This window comes from Rhynchophorus ferrugineus, unplaced genomic scaffold (assembly GCF_030347505.1).
Source record: "Rhynchophorus ferrugineus isolate W39M unplaced genomic scaffold, kcgeb_rfMv2 rfM1, whole genome shotgun sequence".
Classification (NCBI taxonomy): Eukaryota; Metazoa; Arthropoda; class Insecta; order Coleoptera; family Curculionidae; genus Rhynchophorus; species Rhynchophorus ferrugineus.
In genome coordinates, this window is record NW_027472580.1 from 97,118,448 (window position 1) to 97,136,973 (window position 18,526).

Here is an 18,526-nt window from a genome sequence, read left to right on the forward strand (position 1 = left end):
TATTTGACTGAAAATAGTAATTACTATTTTCAGTCAAATGCACGGTTCAACGGTTTTTTTTATTCGTGATGTCAGACGAAGATGTACGAATTCTTGTCTGTATAAAATGTGAGATAGGAAAAGACGGAGATAAATGCTTGGAGCAGTTAATTTTAAATGTCTTTATATTCTCCAATGGTAGTATAAGCGAGACAGAGATGTATATATATTCATTCCGTGATAACTTTAAAAAAGAAAAGAAAAAAAATTACTAATTTTTATTATCAGGTAATAAATAATATAATTTTAAAGGAAGTAGGATTACTTTTATATTGAATGTTCTGTGGATGTGTAAAAAGGAATGGAATAATAACAGCACAAATGTTATATCGTGTTTTAATATTTCAATTGCTATTTTTAAATAACAGCATAATAAATATAAATAGTACAATATAACTTAAATAAAACGTAAGAAGTAATGATTTTCAATAACCATAACTACTAAATAAAATGTAAACATATACCTAATCATTGAAAAATCTAATCCATGATCTAAAAATGATCGTACAATAACTACAACCCTTTTTAAATAAAAGTTTTATTCATTTTTGAAAAGAAATATTTTTAAATTACTGTGAATATTATCATGTTCAACTTTTCTCCCTTGAGGCGGTTTCTTCGATCGTTAATTATTTGCCCAAATCTTGAAAAAACTCGTTCCCAGGGGACAGATGTTGCGGGTATAGACGAATATTTTACATGTAACTGATATAATTCAGGTAGTTTCATTTTATGGGTTTGCTAAAAGTCCAATGGGTTAGAGAACCATTTATTGGGCGTTTAGAGAAACGCCCAATAAATGGAATTTCCAAATACTGCTAAATCTGTAAAGTTGCTGCAGTACTTGTAGTAATTACTTTTTTCATTCTAGCCATTTTTTTATCAAAATATCTACAGATGTCAATACATCCTTGGTGAGTAGTTTTGTCTTGAATTTCGAATTGTGGAACTATACTTGTATTTTTTGAAGATTGGAAGATACCTCTTTTGTAATAACTTTTTGTATCGCCTCAGCATTATATGCAATACCAAATCCTGCTTTTTAAATCTAGGGTCTGAATATGTGGATTTCCCGCATATCATATTCATTTCTAAAATTCTTTTATTGATGACATCTAATAGACAATTTTATAATTTTTTCCCCATTCACTTGTTAAACTCCTAGATTAGAAGGAATGTTTCAGTCCTCTTAGTAACGGTATAAGTAAATATATCGTAGGATATCTTTCATCAGATAACTCGGTGGTCATTATTTCAATGGGCTTTAAAAGTTGAACACATTCTGTTAAGATAGTCCATTCGTCAACAAATAAAAACTGTAGTGTTCTTCTTAATAGCCATCAAATTTTGGAATCCATGCAATTTCTGAAACATAACAATATGAACATGGTAATATTCCTGAACAGTAATTTAAAAATATTTCTGTTCAAAAATAAATAAAACTTTTGTTTAAAACGGGTCTGGTAGCTATTGCATGATCATTTTTAGGTTCGTTATGCATGATATTTTTCAATGATTAGGTATATGTTTACATTTTATTTAGTAGTTATGATTATTGAACATCTTTAGTTTTTAGGTTTTGTTTTGTATTGTACTATTTATATTTATTATACTATGTTATTTAAAAATAGCAATTAATATAATAAAGTACAATAAAACATTTGTGGTCTTATTATTCCATTCGTTTTTACAAACCCACAGAACATTCAGTATAAATATAATCCTACTTCCTTTAAAATGATATTATTTATTACATGTTAATAGTAATTAATCTTTTTTTTTCCTTTTCTTTTTTAATGTTAGCACTTGAACGAATATATATATATATATATATATCATAGAAAATATATGATATATATATATATATATATATATATATATATATATATATATATATATATATATATATATAACATGTAATAAATAATATAATTTTAAAGGAAGTAGGATAATATTTATACTGAATGTTCTGTGGGTTTGTAAAAATGAATGGAATAATCTCTGTCTCGCTTATACTACCATTGGAGAATATAAACTCATTTAAAATTAACTCCTCTAAGCATTTATCTCCGTCCTTTCCTATCTCACAATTTATACAAACAATAATACCTACATCTTCGTCTGACATTACGAATTAAAAAAAAAAACAGTCGAACTGTGAATTTTACTATAGTAATCGCTATAATTACTATTTTCAGTCGCTATTTTTTTGACTATCGACTGTTTTCAGTCCTTAGTTTCCAACACTAACCATGACACAGGAAATAATCGCATAGGAAACATTTTTTCTATGCTAGAAAATATCCGTACGCACAGGGTGTGGAGACTAACGGTTGCTGAAGTATAATATCGATATTTTTTATTTTATGAGCATCAATTTTTAATGTGAATATTTCTTCAGACTAACCCTATTTTTCCACGCAAAATTCACTTGATGATCGCGGTGGGGGAGTCTCAAAATCAAAGTTCCTTACACTCCACATAATACAGAAATAGTATTAGGTATTAGTCATTTAGGTTCTTAATATCGATATTTTATTTTGCAAGTATAAGTTCGACACTGTCATTTATAACTATATGTACACTTATAAAAAGGAGCACGAAATATATCGATATTACTTGTTCTGTGAGTGAGTTAAAATGGCATTTTCTTTGATACTTAAGTTATTTCCAAATATTTACAGAAAAAACGTGGTACTGAAAATGCCAGGGTTGTCCACTATAGAACGTATTAAAGAAAATGCTGAAATGGCCAAAGCCACAATTGGTCTTTTAAAGAATGAGGTTTGTAAAAGTACTGTTAGGATAACTTTATTTAACTTATAAATTTTTAAGTTAAATGTTATAACGAATGAATACAATCATATTTTGGCACGGCAACTACGTGAAGAAAATGCTAGGCTGATTGCTGCTGTCGAAGAGGCAAAGAAAAAATTGATTTTTCTGGAATGTCAAAATGGCATTGAACAAATATCTGTACCTGGTCAGAAAGTGAGCAATGAATCATTAGCTTCTCTAGAACGAGATGCTCCTAGTGCGCCGCTACAATCGACAGAAACAACGAAAGTAAGCAGCAAACCTAAGAAAGAGAAAAAGCCAAGAGATCCAAAGGTGTCTCAAACTGCTACAGAAGCACCAATTGATATAGGACGTCTTGATTTAAGGATTGCGAAAATTGAAGATGTTCAGCACCATCCTGATGCAGATTCTTTGTATGTGCTAAAAATCAATGCAGGTGAAGAACATCTGCGCACAGTCTGTTCAGGTTTGGTAAAATATGTACCTTTAGATGACTTAAAAGATCGCAAAGTATTGCTGTTATGCAACTTAAAACCTGTTAAGGTAAATAGAATAACTTTTTTTGCAGTATTTAATTATTAACCTTGGCCTATTATTTTTAATTTATAGATGCGTGGTATTGTTTCTGAAGCTATGGTAATGTGTGCTAGTAGTGAAAAAGGAGTGGAAGTGCTAGTACCCCCCTTGGGAGCTGAACCAGGTTTCTTTCTCAAGAATATGTGAATAATCGCTTATTTATTTGGAACTATTTTAGGAGAACTGGTTCATTGTGAAGGGTACAGCAGGCAACCAGATGTTGTAATGAACCCTAAAAAAAAAATTTTCGAAACTGTAGCTCTACACCTCCATACCAATGAGAGTCTTCAGGCTTGTTATAAGGAAGTACCGCTAATCGTTCCTGGCAAAGGTGCAATATTATCTCGCTCTTTGAAACAAGTTCCGGTTAAATAGAATGCAAATAAAACTAGCATCTTTGGTTATTATCCTTATATTTTAAGCAAAATAAAATTAAATGTAACATTTTGAAATTATAATAATGTTAAATACATTGAAATAATTTAAGGAAGACTAAGAAATTTTTTTTAATAACTCGTCGCTTCACCAGAAGCATATCTACAAAATGACCCATTGCAATTATGGCTAGGGGCGGGTTTTGTCGTGTCGCGCAACCTGTGAAAAAGTACTCTGTTTAGTTTATGACTTCCTCGTCGATAACCTGCTCGCTAAGTTTACATTGGACCGGATTTCGCCCAATAAAGAGAAAATAGCTAGATTAGGTAAAAAATACAACCTGGATAGGAGCATATTTCCCTCAGTTCCGGTCAGCGTCTATGTGACCTCTTACCCCTGCTGGATGAACGAGAGGACCTACGCCTCCGAGATCTGGACCTATCTCGTCTTGAAGAAGAGTGGTTTCTGCGAGGGCTCGATACGGAGCGCCTAAACGATCCCCTATAGGAGCGGGATCGAGACTTTGATCGTCTCGATCGGTGGGAGGAGCGTTTGCGATCACGCGGCCTACTTCGAGACCGTGACGATCTTCTTGACATTTTAGTTGATCTACGCGACGAATAAGAGGACTTGGAACGGGATCGACTCCTTTGCGAGCGACGGGAATACGGCGAGTCGGACGACGACCTGAATCAAATTTGCATTTTCATTTTGTCAGTACAATGATCGACCTTTCTTACCTCCTTCTTTTATTACTTCGCTTGCTGCTCCTCGATCTCGATCGCCGTCTGCGGTCCGCTCGTCTACTCCTTTCGGATGATTCGCTGCGACTCTTATCCCGTCTGCCTGAACTGTCGCTCGACGAAGAACGTCTACGCGATCTGCACTTTGAATTTAGATAGTTGGAGCTGCCAGATGAGCTTGTCGAGCCACCTGCTCGGCGTTTTTCACTGTCGGAGGCATTACGCCATGATGCTACGGAGCGTTGAAAAATTAGTAGATAGACGTTCTAAGGCAATTGCAACATCCCTAGTTCTATTTAGCATCAAGCCAACTGTAAGGTCAACAAGTCGAATCACGTTAAATTATCAGTTAAATTCGTGATAAACCTAAATGAAAGTGTCTACATGTTTTTGAAAGGTATAGAAATTTAGAAAATATTATGCTATTGACAAAGAGATTGACAAAACAAAAGATTATCGTAGTAACTAAAAATCAATCACTTCCATCAGATAGGAAAATTCCAAAGTCAAGTAAATGAATCAGAATTTTTCTGAAAATATTGTAATATTTCGACTATTATTAAAACATTTTGGTTGGCTTAGTATTCTGGTAAAATTAATGTGTTCTCGTAATAGCTACTTACCGCTATCTGCACGGGTATCCGTTTGGGAATGGTCGTCGGATTCAGAGCCGGACGAAACACTTTTGTCCCGTATTTTCTTGCCTTGCGCTTCAGCCAGTCGCAATTCTATCTGTCGTTCAGTCTTGGAGAATTCGGTCTGTCGCCTCAGAATTGATTCCTATGTCAATTAAATAAAATAGCAGGACTTAATCCATATCCATCCAGTTCTCGCCATACCTTGAGCTCCAAATCGGAATCGTCGTCGTTTCTTTGGCTATCCCCGTCCGTGTCCCGGCTACTATTGGAGTCGTCGTCGTCATCGTTGTATACACCCAGACCTAATACCAGACGGTTTTACTGCTATCACAACGAAATGAAACGAACGGGAAAACTCCGAAAACTTTCGGTACTTAACAGGCATCTTAAACGATACGTCGGACTTTCGGAATTTAACTATCTACGCGAGCGTAACACGAGGGAATGAAATAGATGGATGGTCCCTTTTTGATGCCCGATTTTAAGGGACATAAAAAGGAACGTACTATCAAACGTGTAAACGGTTGAAAAGGAAATGCAGTGTAAACACTTACCGAGTTTGGCGCTTAAGATGGCACCACTGGGTGCGGAAGCTAGGTGATCGGAAGCTGAAGTTTATAATAGTCGGTTAATAAAACCTTTCTCGTTTGCGGTGAGAAAACCCGCTATAAAAACCTTATAAACAATGAAACAATGTCTTTGCTATTCTTTTAAGGCACGTCCATTTAAATTTTAAATTCAATAAATCAAGTGAAATACCTCTTTTCTTCTTTAAATACCGTTGTCGCTCTTCCTGACAAATCTCGGCAATTTGCTGATTTGTTACCTTTAGTAGAATCTCAGTCATGGCCTTTCTAACTTTCGTCATCTAAAAAGTAAGTAATATAACTGCTTCAAATATTATTAAATAACAGTAGTTACCAATTCTTCTGCAGTTAATGGAACTGATTGCATTGTTGGAGATTTCCTCTTGACTGTTTCCTCACTATCTGATCGCTCGTTATCGCTATCCTAAAAAAAAACAGGCATGTAACATCCTTCAAGTTCCAAACAGATTTAATTACCCTTACAAATTTGCTCCGTTGCATTACTTCTCTCTTCAGGATTTCCATCTTCTCCTTTTCCTCCTGCTTTATTTTTTCTGTAAACTCTTCTCTGGCGTGTTTTTCTCTTTCTTTCTCCAACTGCTTTTGTTTATCTTTTTCCATTTTCTCCAAACCTTCTCTAATCCAAGCAGGTAATTGTTTCCGTTTATTTGCGTCAATTGTCGGTGTCGTTACAGGAGCCGCTACAGGGACCGCAATGGCTTCCGTAACTGACGTTACCGTAGACGTATTCGATACTGGAGGTGTTATTATGGTCACTTTAGTAGGTACATTGACTTTGCTATAACGTTTATTGTGGGGCTTTATTTCAGTTTGTGTGACTTTTCCAACACCCATTCCAGTCCAGAATCCTGGAGAAAAGTTATTGGAACCAGGTGCTGAAAACATTAACATGTCTAGTTCTTGTGGTTTCTCTTTTAAGATAATTTACCTCTGAAAGGAACTGCGTTATCGCTGGCGCTATCCGGTGGTCCGGAAAAGGCTTCGGGAGTCGGTAGCAGAGGAGGTTTCACAGGTGGCGGTACCACACTAGGTGAATTCCAAGTGTTAGACCAATTCCAATTTGCATTTCCAGTTGAATTCCAGGCATTCCAAGTTTCGGTGCCTGGTGGAGGAGGAGGAGGTGGAGCTATACCGTCAACGGTCACGGAATTTCCTGGAGCATTCCATGTCGTTTGTTCCTCTTTTTCGTTCTCCACATCCATTGGTGCTTCACCACCTTCGTTCAGGTCTTTTTTTCGGCCATCAACCTCCTTCTGAATATTAACCAGTTGGCCTCCTGGAATAGGAGGGGGACCAGCCTCCTTCATGATGATCCACTGTTGGGCTAAAGCGGCCCAATCTACATGATCACTGGAACTGTTTTGATAACCTGGGGCATTAATGGGCCACTGGGAATACTTTTGAGAATCTGCCGAATCACTACCCGAATACATGATGAAGGATATACTATTGTTACTAAAGTTTGTCCATAGTGGCGCCTTTTAAACTTGAAAAAAATATCCGCTTAAAAATTTTATTGGAATACTATAGATCACACCGGGCGTCACTAAAATAATTTGTCAATTTGACAGAAACCATATGAAACAAACCGAACTTTCTGCTGTCACTAAAGTCGATAACCAATATCAAATTAATTTAAGATATACTACCAAAAATACACCTACAACCAATTATACACTTTATATTAAATATTTAATCAGACTCAAATTCAGTTCAAGAAATAATATTAAATATTATAGAATTCTTGGATTATTATTTTCATGTTATTTTGTCAATTTAACACTCCAAGAATTAATTCAAACACTATTCAAATAATTATAACAAGAAACATCATGGAGGTTATCGCTGTCATAGCATAAACGAAAACATTGTTATATATATATATATATGTATATATATAGTAACGAACATGGATGTTTTTAACAAATACCTTTCCCATGTTAGCAGTTCGGTCAGTCAGACGGTATCACAATTATCCGGAGTACTACCCGGAAATCCAGTAACAAGAGAATATGATTGTTTGACTCATGTAGCATCAGCTGGACCAGGTTGGTAGTCTTATCATATATTTACAAGAGCATTAAGTCTATTTTATTTATAGGGTCCGTATGGAAAATATATAGGGGAGTTAAACGGTCTACAAAACAGGAAGCCTCAATATTTGTTTTTGAGAAGCGAAATTTGGATAGGTGGAACAAAGGGGATAAAGAGTTGATTTTGGAGACACTAAGATATGGCGTTCAACAATTGACCAAAATACGACATCCTCAAGTATTAACCGTACAGCATTCACTAGAAGAGAGCAGGGAAAGCATAGCATTTGCCACAGAACCTGTGTTTGCAAGTTTGGCTAATGTTTTGGGAGAAACCACCAATATGCCCCAACCAGCAAATATGTCAGATTATAAATTACATGACATTGAGATTAAGTATGGGTTATTACAGATTGCAGAGGGAGTAGCATTTTTGCACAACGATGTCAAATTGTTACATAAGAACATTTGTCCAGAGAGTATTGTTATTAATGCTTCTGGCGTGTGGAAGATTTTTGGTCTTGACTTTTGCATTCACAATACGAAACCACCAAATCAAGTGGCAGATTATCCTTTTCATGAGTATTCTCCTTTAATACCAAATGTTTGTCATCCAAATATAAGTTATACGGCTCCAGAGTGCATTTTGGACCATTTACACAGTCCCGCGAGTGATATGTTCTCTTTGGGTAAGAAAATAATAAGCTGTCAGAAGTCATGCTATTAAAGACTTTTAATAGGGATGCTGATGTATGCCCTGTATTCTAACAACAAACAGAGTCTCATTCCCGTAAAAGACATTCAACAGTATAAACAGGTTGTTGGTCAATTAAAAAATCTTGCAATATGTAAGCTGCAATCAATCCCTGAGCAACTTAGAGAAAATGTAAAACTCCTTTTGAATGTAACGCCAGGAGTCAGACCCGACGCTAATCAATTTAGCAAGGTTAGTTTTTTGATGACTTAATTATATTTCCTTTCATATTACCATCTGTTTCAGATTCCATATTTTGATGATGTTGGGATTAAAACTCTCACTTATTTGGATTCATTGTTACAATGGGATAATCTGCAAAAGTCTCAATTTTACAAAGGTCTTCCTGAAGCGCTGACCAAACTACCCCATAGAGTAAAGTTACAAAGAGTTTTGGCCTGTTTAATACGAGACTTAAATCACCCATCAATGGTGCCTTTTATTTTGCCTAGCATCTTTGATATATCTCAAGATTGTACCAAGGAAGAATATAAAGCTCATATTTTGCCTCATTTAAAGCCACTAATGAAACTTATGGAACCCATACAGGTGAATTGTTCGGAAAGCATATATACATGTATAACTGTGAAAATGGCATTACATTTTTGCAGATCTTGTTGATTATGCTGCAACGGATGGAGTTGCTGCTGAAACTAACTCCCGCTGACGATATTCAGCTTCATGTTTTGCCGATGTTATACAGAGGTTTGGACGCCGATTCGCCGCAGATACACGAGCTGTGCTTGTCGGTATTACCCACTTTTGCCGGCTTATTGGACCACGCCAATGTGAAAAACAGCTTGCTTCCGAGAATAAAAAGATTGTGTTTGACTACGTCTACTTTGAGCGTTCGAGTGAACTGTTTGCTATGCGTTGGCAAGCTTTTGGAGAATTTGGATAAATGGTTGGTATTAGACGAAGTGTTGCCGTTCCTTCCACAAATTCCCTCCAGAGAACCGGCGGTGTTAATGGGCATCCTGGGAATATACAAAATAGCTTTGCGACACAAGAAACTCGGTATAAGCAAGGAGATTATAGCCACACGAGTACTTCCCTTCCTTATACCATTGTGTATTGAGAACGGTCTAACCCTGGCTCAGTTCGGGGCCGTTACAGCCCTCGTAAAGGAGATGTTTCAGTTGGTGGAGACGGAACATCGTACCAAGCTGGAACAGCTAAATTCTATTAAAGACGAAGAGAAGAGTTTGGCTGCTGCAATGCCCAATGTTACACACGCTATACAACCAGTTGAACTCAGCACGGCTTTTGCGGGATTGGGCTTAGATAGCATGGTAGACTCGAAAATACCAAGTCAAGCGAACACTATAAATATCGCCAGAAAACAACCGGTGCAAGCTTTACAAAATCGGTCGATTATTGAGCCTCAAAAAATATCGGGTCAATCAAAACCCCAGCCCAAAGACCTAACTATGAGTTTACTAGATGATTTTATTGGTTCACAATCTACGGTAAAACACTGTCCGCCGACACCTCCTGTTATTAAGAATTTTAGTCAAGTTAATGCCACTGTTCCCTCCCAGGCGACATTTCCCAATTATAGTTCGCTCGTTTCCACTCAACCGAATAATTTGTACCAGCATTTTAACAGTCCATCCTGGAATTCACCCTCCCTGCAAGTGTTTAATAAGCAACAGCCTTCATCTGACTGGTCGACTTTCGAAACTCTGTCATATTCAAACGTCAGTGTTAACACCATGTTGTCCACGTCACAAAATACCCTTAGCCCCAATAACAACAGTCATCCGATTCTTAGTAAAAGCGATCTTTTAGACTTTTTGAATTAGGATAGGGGATTCATGTAGTTTTAATTAATTTATTTATCTATAAGTTTCGCGGTGGCGTTTAATTAAATTTTACAGCTACTTTGCAAAGGGTATGTAACAGTATAAAAATTATTAGCATTGTCATCTTTTAAGTATTTATTTTAGCATAATAAATATATATGTATATATATGTACAATTAAAATTAAAAAGCCTCATTTGCCCTTTCTTTGTTCACATTTACTATAAATAGACAACTTTTTTAAAAACCTATTATAGCTTAGCTTATGATGAGTTTTTATGTTTAGGAATTCTGTCAGTGCCATTTGCCAGGGGGGATAGGCGAAAAAATTTAAATTTTGACCACAGTGTAAACCCATTTCAGGGTCAGGAAACTCAAAATATTTATATAGAGACTGATCAATTTGCTCTACTGAAAATGTTATTTCTTCCTTTTGATTAGCTAATCTTCCGGTCAAGTTTACTAATGCCATCCTGCCCTCTTTCTCAGGAGAGATAAGCTTTATGTGTATTTTACGGCCAACAAATCCATTTCTTTGATTCAAACAAGATACCTCGTGCCAGAGTATGTGGTCTCCTTTACACAATTTTGGGGTCAGACTTTTTTCTAAACTATGTTTGCACAATTGACCTAAAAATACAGAAATATTAATTTCTTATGATACAGTACAAATACCTATACCTTTATGATCATAAAAACTGAGAAACTTTATGTGGTTTAGCATACACCATACCACAATATTAGCTAGATCATTGTAGGAAGGATTCTCTTGTCCAAGTAGCACCGTTAAGTGATTAGGGAGTTTTTTTCTCCTGTGTACATCTTTTTCTAAAGAATTAATCTTGTCTTTCAGAGAAAACTCGTGACAATAATCAACAATAAACATCCCTACATTTTCACAAGCACTAAATATCCATTCTAAAATTGTAAACAACCCGTGTATTAAGCTATACAACGCTCGGAAAATAAATTTATTAGACATTCTATAATAAAACAAAACCTCTTTCACATAACTTAATTTATTTATCTGTAGAATTAATACTACACCATCGTGGCACGGCTTTATCTCCCTCGTAATATTTTCGGTGAAAAAGTTTACACTGCCATGAAGTTGGCCTCAAGGCCAACTAATATCTTTCAAGAATTCCAGTGTCGTTACGCCATTCTGCATGAAAGAAGAAAATTAGAAAGATATCTGTCACGGTAACGTCAGTGTTATGTTTTATACTTTAACAAAAATAAATAAGGATTAGTCCTAGAAATCAACTTGGGTGAAAAATTATATTACAGTTCTGTTACGGTGCATAGTAGAATCTATTAACTTAGCATTATGGTCACGTTCTAATTTAATTATATGCGAAATAACCTTCGTACCTGATTTTGAAATCGTGGGAATCGCGGTTCCTTATGAGGAAAACAATTAAAATAGCTGAGCCATGAAAATATCCCAGCGGATCAAGATATTATTTGGATAAGGATTTAAGACTTTTATGTTGCCTAAAGTGGGCGAGTCGATCGCATTTACCATTATCTGATTAGAAATAATGGCAGCTTCTTTAAGTGATATTGAGGAATTTTTAGCGGGACCTTTAGTAAAATGGGTAACTACATCACTAGTTTATGTTATAGTAAGTATTGAGGATTTTTCTTCTTCAGCTTTCGACGTGCGTCAAAAAACCTGATTATTTACAAGTGTATGAAACTTTTTTTGATGGCACTGCAATTAATGAGGTTTTGCTCCAAATTGATCCAGAACCCTCTTTGCCGGTCCCAACAACTGCCAATTTACAAGGCCTTCACATTACCGCAGCCAGAATTAAAATATTTCATTGTATTATACGAAACATTAAAGGAATATATGAAGATGAATTGGGTCAGATTATTATCGGTCTACCTGATTGTGTTACTTTAGGTAGTGTAATGTTTGTTGATTATTGTCGTTTATCTCCAGTAACTTAAATCTAAATGTCATGTTTCAGGAAGAGCACCAGCTTCAGAAGCTGCTCTATCCAATTTAAAATTGCTCATTCTACTCTTACTGGGTTGTGCTGTTCAAGGTCCTACTAAAGAAACATTTATATCCAGAATAAAAGAATTAGATATTGATGTTCAGCATGAAATAGTGGCGTGTATTAAACAGGTAATGTTAGCATATTTAAGGTGTCTTCCATCCATACCATTCAAATATATAACTTTCACATTCTAGATTACGGATGGTCAAAATTTGGTTCTGACAGGAGAATGGTTGAATCACACCCAACAAAATTTGTATTTGCATGTTCGTACTTTGACTTCAGAGAGAGATAAGCTATTGCAACAATGGGTAATCGATTTAGGGCAAGAAAATATAGTAAACAGTGTCAGTTCAATGAAGAGTGGAGCAGAGGAAGTGGAATCAAATCACTGGGCTGTTGAATTAGCAGATTGGAAGGCTCGATTACGGAAACAAAGACAAGAACTGTTAGTGTGATTGTTAGTTAAAATTCAAGCATTTTATAGCAATTTTTAAATTTTCAGGGAAGAGAAAACTGAAATTTTAGCCGAATATAAAGAAGAATTGGAGCATGCAAATAGCATAGTATCAAAATTAAAAGCAGAAGTAAGTAGAACCATTTGATAAACTGATGAAAGGAAATAAGTAAGGTTACTTAATTTTAGAATAGCGATCTTTTATCGGAAGCTCGCAAAGCTAAAGCATATAGAGACGAGGTGGATGCTATGAGAGAAAGGGCTGAAAGGGCTGACAGACTGGAACTGGAGATTCAACGGTACCGTGAAAGAATAGCGGACGCGGAGTTTTATAAAGTTAGGGTGGATGAGTTGCGGGAGGACAACAGGGTGTTGTTAGAGACCAGAGGTAACTGTTCTGGATATAGATTTACTTCATTTATGTACATGTTTGCTTTTTACAGAGATTTTGGAAGCACAATTAGTTAGAACCCGACAAAGGGCAGATCAAGTTTTAGAGCTAGAAGCCGAGCTTCTATCTTGTAAACAGACAGTGAACGACGTGATGTTGGTAAAGTCGTGATTGGACTAGGTTTTTCGATCTCACGCTTAAATACTAATTGGGTTGCAGGAAAGAGATGCTGCTAGGGAAAAAATTAACGAGCTTGCGGAAGAAAATTTGCAACTTCAACAGGTAACCAAGTCGGCCCTGCAAGAAACTAGTTTAAACCAGTTGATGATTGATTCCGATCAAGAAGACTCAAATTCAGGAGACAACAGTTTATCCGAGCAGTTGACCAACAATGCCCAAGCTAGAGCGTTGAAGTTGGAATTGGAAAACAAAAGTATAATCGATCGGCTAGAGCTCATTCCCTCAGTATGTAAACATAGATCGTGTTCTAGAGCTGTTGAGCACTATCGATTCCCTGAAGGAGACCAGCTTCCAGGAGACCTCTGCTAAACTTTTGGACTTGGAGAAAGATAAGAAGAGACTTTCACTGAAGTGCGAACAACAACAGGAGAATTCAGAGCGTCTTTCTAAGCAAAATACCGAATTGGAGAATTTATTTAAGAATGCTATCCAAGAAAACAAGAAGTTGCAATCCAATTTGGATGCACAAAAAGTCGTTTCAGATAGACAGAACCAAGATCTGCAAAATGAAAAACTGAAAATAAGCGAATTGGAGAAAACTATAGATGGCTTAACCAAGGAAAAACAGCGAATTCAGGCGTTGTGTGATGCCGTTAAGAAGCGGGCTGATGATGCAGACAAAGGTTTACTGAAGTCTACACAGGAGTTGCAAAACCTGCAGGTATTACTTTCCCTTACATACCCTTCATTTTTAATTTAATTGTTTAAGATCGCTTATTAGCAGCACTGGTTGCCGGTTATCATACTTTTATTTAAAGTTCCGCTGCATCTAAGTGACTTAAATCATCATTGTCCAAATTGCTTTTGAATTTCCCCACTAGGATTTTAATTATACAGGTTTTGGTTGATCAAGCTAAAGAAATCGAGAAGGATTGTGTTCAGCTTCGAGATAAGGCAAATTTTCTCGAAAAAGAAAATGCCAATTTTCAAAAAGAAGTTTCGAAGTTAAAGGAAGCCTTAGAACTAAAGGATGTCGCTTTGGATAATAGTAGTAACGACAAAGTAAAAAGTGAAAAGGAAATTCTCAAATTACAGCACGAAGCTTTCATGTTATCGACGCAGGTAGACAGATTGCAGGAATTCGAGCAAAGAGTCACGGAACTTACCTCTCAGGCTTCGATACAATCTGAGACTATCAGCGTGTTGCAAAGGGATTTGATAACGGAAAAAGTGAGCATCGCAGCTTATATAGCGACATTGTGTGTGGATTATTAATTATTGCGGTTTTGGCTAGGTTACCACAGAGAAATATAAATCAAGTCTAGAGAGGATGGGTTTGAATTTAGAGTTACTGGATGGTGAGATTAACGTGGTCGTGGAGCGAATGTTAAAGACTAATAGCCTTGCTGATTGTATTTACGAGGTGATGAAACAGAAACAGTTGATAAAGGACACTCCCTGTAAAACTTGTCATGGAGATGTTTTGAAAAAGGTGAGTAATTTACTAGGTACTGTATACTTTAATCTGGGATATTTTTTTAATGATTTCAGGCTGAGGAAGTGGCCAAGACCGTTAGCGAGGAATGGAGGCAGCGGTGCGATCAGATCAGTGTTGATATCGCCACGTCTCAAGCAGCCAACGACATTTTGCAAAATGAAAATGCTACCTTGAAGGTAGATTTGTCTACACTCAGGTCACAGCTGCATTCTCTTCAAGCTCAACAAACGGCTTTGCAATTGGCAAACAGCCAGCTTGTTGCGGAAAAGGAGGAGGTAAGATACACAAGAGGAATTTATCAATCAGTATAAACTATCAGTACCGTTGCAGCTCTCTAAAAAACAGCAACGGCAGACTAATCAGCAGGACGCGTTGTTGTCGGACCAGGCCGTGTTAAGATCGTTGCATGAACAACTCTCAGGCGAATATGAAGAGCTTAAGGCGGAACAAGAAGCACTTCGAAAAGCCAATAGAGACCTGCGCTCCGAAATACGCAGCTTGAAGGAGCGTAATGATACTCTGGAAGTAAAAGTTTCGAATGCGGAAATGGAGAAGGAGAATTTACGTACAGATGCCAGGAACCTCAACAACTTGCGAGCAGAGCACTCGAAGCTCAAGGTATACTTACGTAAAGGCTTGTGGTTAATAACCAGTTGTAACGATGCGAACTATTTTAGGACGATTTCAGGAACCTGTTCACAGCCAGTGAACGTATGAAGTTGGAGTATCGTAACCTCCAAGACGAACTCAAGGCGTTGCGCACGGAATCACGAAACCTTAGACTCAGGGAGACGGAGATCCGAGACGAACTGAATACCCGGTCAGATAGAGTGGCGGGCTTGCAGCTTGAGAACGCCAAGTTGCAGCAGAAGTGCGACGTAAGCATCGACTTATATCGGCAATTATATTTCGTGTGTTATATGTTTCTTTTCAGATGTTGTTTGAAATGAATCATAGTCTAGACTCGGACCGGCGTGCCTTAATGGACCACGTTTCTCAGTTATTGTCTCAGTACTATTCACTACTAAGTCATTCGTTAGAAGATAAGCAACATTATCACCTAGAAGAGAAACAGTTTACCGACAAATTGAACAATCTGCGCAGGCAGAAAGAGAAGTTGGAAGAGAAAATAATGGAACATTACAAAAGATTGGATAACGCTTCTGCCAAAAAGTAGGTGAGCAGCATTGTTACTCTCACATGTTAATTCTTACATGTTGTTCTAATATGTTAGGAAAGGTTTTGGCGCAACAATTGTAAGCAGAGTGAGGAAAGCGGGTTCCGATATCATCAGTAAGGTGCCGAGTAGAGTAAGTAGGATTCTGCAGGAGTACACGAATAAATTCGTTAGGCCGACCTTAATTTTTAGAACCGGAGTTCGTGGCACGAGGACACAGCGCGTTTAACACAGTCTCAATTTACGCTGGCGACTGGAGCGGGCTCTGGTGAATCGGATAACAGAGATTCGGACAACAGCGCCGAAGAATCGACGGACAGTCGCCAGAAACAGGGTTCAGTGGAACCGTTTCGACGAAATACGACGGGGACAGGCAGTTTACACGGTCACAAGCCTCGAGACGAAGTGGCCTTGAGGAGATCCCACCGAGATTTGAGCATGCATCGTAACAGCATAGCAGGTAAAGTTTTTTGCCATTGGATTAGCTCTTTATGAATGTTGACCAATTTATGTTCATGGACTATACAGAATGAATCCACTAATTTCTTGAATTACCCTTGCAGTTTGGTGTTGTTGCTCAGCAACTACAATATACAATCTGAGGTAAATTCGGTTTGTGCGCTTGCTGTCTTAATGTGCCGCGGTCTCTAAATAGTGTGGCGTGATCTCTTCTAATCACCGCGTGATTTTTTAGTCTTGGCCATCAGATTTTTTTGTTAGTGATTGTTCTCGTGTGTCATTCCAAACTGTCACATTAAAGTTGTTTCTATTTCTTTTTAGGTGAGCAAGCTTGCGCCAGGGAGTCCGGAGGGGCTCTAAGCTTGGGATCGGTGGGCTCACGAAGGACGGTATATCTCTCAGAGGACGACACCGGTCCGGTTAGCGGGGAAACCCCAACAACGATCAATCAGAATGTATCTAATCAGCCGCCTCTACTGGTGTACAATCGAATTTCAACTGTTATAGGTGATATAGTTAATAATAGCAGTAATCGAAATGAACAGCCCAGTTATAAGAATCGTGAAAGTTTAGTTGAGAAAATTCATTTTTGCAGGAGGAGACGCTGCTCAATCTCAGTTGAGGTCGGTGTCGCAGAAAATGTCGCAGCCACCGGAAGATAATACAAAATCCGCAGTCGAGGAAAAAAAGGATAAAAGCTCTAAGGAAACCGCCATCTGGTATGAATATGGATGTGTATGATGCATTATGGCTTCCATTTAGTACACTTGGACTACATAGAGACCTCGCACCTGAAATTATTATATTTCACAGCAATGGCACTTATGGTGTATGGTGTAATTAACACGTTGACTGCCAGTTGACTGAGCTTCTATAATCTCGCCATTTTGTATAATTGTAATAGAATTCGTCATAACTCAGTGTAATAATGAATAGGTGGAATTTAGGGATAGAACAATAAATTGGGGTTGGCTTATATGAACAGAAAATTTGTTAAATAAATCGAAAGTTTGTATATACAGAGTTTACATACAATTAGCAAAGAAACAAATATTTTATTTCTTATAATAATATTTAGAACGATGCTTTTAGCTATAACTAAAGATTTTAGCTTTAGTATAAATTCATGACTTTATTGATTTATTTTTGGTTTGGATTTATTTTGTGTCTATTCACTAGGATGTAAGAGCCAATCAAAACATACTTGTGTAAGTGTTTTCTATTACATAACTCAACCACGAAATAATTTATGGAAGTTTTTTTTTAATTCATAAATAGTCATTCAGACTTATTTTATCACTATGCATTATAATTATACTTTTTAATATAATGTGATTATGCTTCTAGGAACACAAAAAGTAGCTGGGCAGTTAACCTGTTATATTAGATACTTCTTTATATATTGTTATATCACAGATATGACATATTCTGTAATAATTCTGTCAATTAATTTATTTTATATTTATTCAAATACATTTTTATAACATATCTTTCAGCTGTTTCTTTTAAGTAGTGTTTTAGCTTTAGATATATCATCAAAAACATATATTCTAAAAAAAATTCTGTCTATTTTTGAGAGAATCAGTTTGTGGTAAGTTATGAGCAAGAAGAGCAATAGCAAACAATCCGTTCAAAATGTGAAATTTAGGGTGTGTCCGTAATAAGGGAAACAAAAACGGGTGTTAAATCATTAAATACGGAAACTGTAAGTGATCATTGAAAATGGCAAACAGTTTCATAATCAGCATGCTTGAGAACAAAATTGGTGAAGTTAAAGTGAATATGAAGTCAACTAGTATGGTGAACTTTCTACAAGTTCTAATGAACACAAGCGTGTTTATATTGTATGAACGCTTTCTTATATTTGGGTAGTGTTCAAGGATGGTAAGCTTTTTGTTTTTATTGTTTAGGAAGCTGACTAACTTCAACTCCATTTTTATGTCTGCGATTGATTTGAAAAACGAAGTGGAAGGAACCAACGCA

The 18,526-nt window shown here is 36.7% G+C and overlaps 5 protein-coding genes and 1 long non-coding RNA gene across 19 annotated transcripts; 3 read left to right on the forward strand and 3 right to left on the reverse strand.

Annotated features, from left to right (window-relative positions):
* Window positions 1-973: 973 nt before the first annotated feature.
* LOC143193555 (uncharacterized) lies at window positions 974-1,743 on the reverse strand. Its single transcript, XR_013005054.1, has 2 exons — window positions 1,572-1,743; window positions 974-1,404 (listed from the first exon to the last, which is right to left on the reverse strand). It is a non-coding gene; the product is annotated as an uncharacterized LOC143193555 (long non-coding RNA).
* A 447-nt stretch (window positions 1,744-2,190) lies between these two features.
* Window positions 2,191-3,904, forward strand: AIMP1 (aaRS-interacting multifunctional protein 1). Of its 4 annotated transcripts, none has more exons than XM_076399949.1 (6): window positions 2,191-2,380; window positions 2,441-2,669; window positions 2,724-2,823; window positions 2,875-3,381; window positions 3,448-3,538; window positions 3,593-3,904. In XM_076399949.1, exons 2-6 carry the CDS (start codon window positions 2,617-2,619, stop codon window positions 3,787-3,789), a joined length of 948 nt encoding a protein of 315 aa, XP_076256064.1. In that variant the 5' UTR covers window positions 2,191-2,380; window positions 2,441-2,616; the 3' UTR covers window positions 3,790-3,904. The 4 variants fall into 4 exon arrangements, with proteins under 4 accessions (XP_076256064.1, XP_076256078.1, XP_076256070.1 ...); XM_076399963.1 differs by having other exon boundaries at window positions 2,441-2,665; XM_076399955.1 differs by having other exon boundaries at window positions 2,236-2,665.
* On the reverse strand, window positions 3,811-7,363 carry LOC143193579 (uncharacterized). 7 transcript variants are annotated; one of them, XM_076399911.1, is made up of 10 exons: window positions 6,707-7,363; window positions 6,241-6,653; window positions 6,092-6,181; window positions 5,930-6,038; window positions 5,725-5,778; window positions 5,372-5,472; window positions 5,156-5,312; window positions 4,530-4,764; window positions 4,130-4,476; window positions 3,811-4,008 (listed from the first exon to the last, which is right to left on the reverse strand). In XM_076399911.1, the coding sequence occupies exons 1-9, from the start codon at window positions 7,209-7,211 to the stop codon at window positions 4,161-4,163; spliced, it is 1,980 nt and encodes a 659-aa protein (XP_076256026.1). In that variant the 5' UTR covers window positions 7,212-7,363; the 3' UTR covers window positions 3,811-4,008; window positions 4,130-4,160. The 7 variants fall into 7 exon arrangements, with proteins under 7 accessions (XP_076256026.1, XP_076256007.1, XP_076256047.1 ...); XM_076399892.1 differs by having other exon boundaries at window positions 6,235-6,653; XM_076399932.1 differs by lacking the exon at window positions 5,725-5,778.
* A 229-nt stretch (window positions 7,364-7,592) lies between these two features.
* LOC143193571 (SCY1-like protein 2) lies at window positions 7,593-10,565 on the forward strand. The gene is made up of 5 exons (XM_076399871.1): window positions 7,593-7,826; window positions 7,880-8,500; window positions 8,552-8,757; window positions 8,812-9,114; window positions 9,177-10,565. The coding sequence occupies exons 1-5, from the start codon at window positions 7,688-7,690 to the stop codon at window positions 10,368-10,370; spliced, it is 2,463 nt and encodes an 820-aa protein (XP_076255986.1). The 5' UTR covers window positions 7,593-7,687; the 3' UTR covers window positions 10,371-10,565.
* On the reverse strand, window positions 10,488-11,472 carry Tango14 (Transport and Golgi organization 14). Its single transcript, XM_076399971.1, has 2 exons — window positions 11,051-11,472; window positions 10,488-10,999 (listed from the first exon to the last, which is right to left on the reverse strand). The coding sequence occupies exons 1-2, from the start codon at window positions 11,349-11,351 to the stop codon at window positions 10,563-10,565; spliced, it is 738 nt and encodes a 245-aa protein (XP_076256086.1). The 5' UTR covers window positions 11,352-11,472; the 3' UTR covers window positions 10,488-10,562.
* Window positions 11,473-11,541: 69 nt separating this feature from the next.
* Window positions 11,542-18,031, forward strand: Girdin (protein girdin). Of its 5 annotated transcripts, none has more exons than XR_013005056.1 (20): window positions 11,546-11,970; window positions 12,026-12,281; window positions 12,349-12,509; window positions 12,576-12,829; window positions 12,887-12,968; window positions 13,028-13,226; window positions 13,282-13,388; window positions 13,449-13,662; window positions 13,709-14,130; window positions 14,307-14,639; window positions 14,704-14,901; window positions 14,961-15,182; window positions 15,238-15,525; window positions 15,585-15,785; window positions 15,842-16,080; window positions 16,142-16,217; window positions 16,277-16,544; window positions 16,648-16,687; window positions 16,865-17,050; window positions 17,139-18,031. XR_013005056.1 is itself a non-coding variant. In XM_076399848.1 (19 exons), exons 1-19 carry the CDS (start codon window positions 11,914-11,916, stop codon window positions 17,282-17,284), a joined length of 3,897 nt encoding a protein of 1,298 aa, XP_076255963.1. In that variant the 5' UTR covers window positions 11,542-11,913; the 3' UTR covers window positions 17,285-18,031. The 5 variants fall into 5 exon arrangements, 2 of the variants coding, with proteins under 2 accessions (XP_076255963.1, XP_076255951.1); XR_013005057.1 differs by having other exon boundaries at window positions 13,721-14,130; XM_076399848.1 differs by lacking the exon at window positions 16,648-16,687 and having other exon boundaries at window positions 11,542-11,970; window positions 13,721-14,130.
* The last annotated feature ends 495 nt before the right edge of the window (window positions 18,032-18,526 follow it).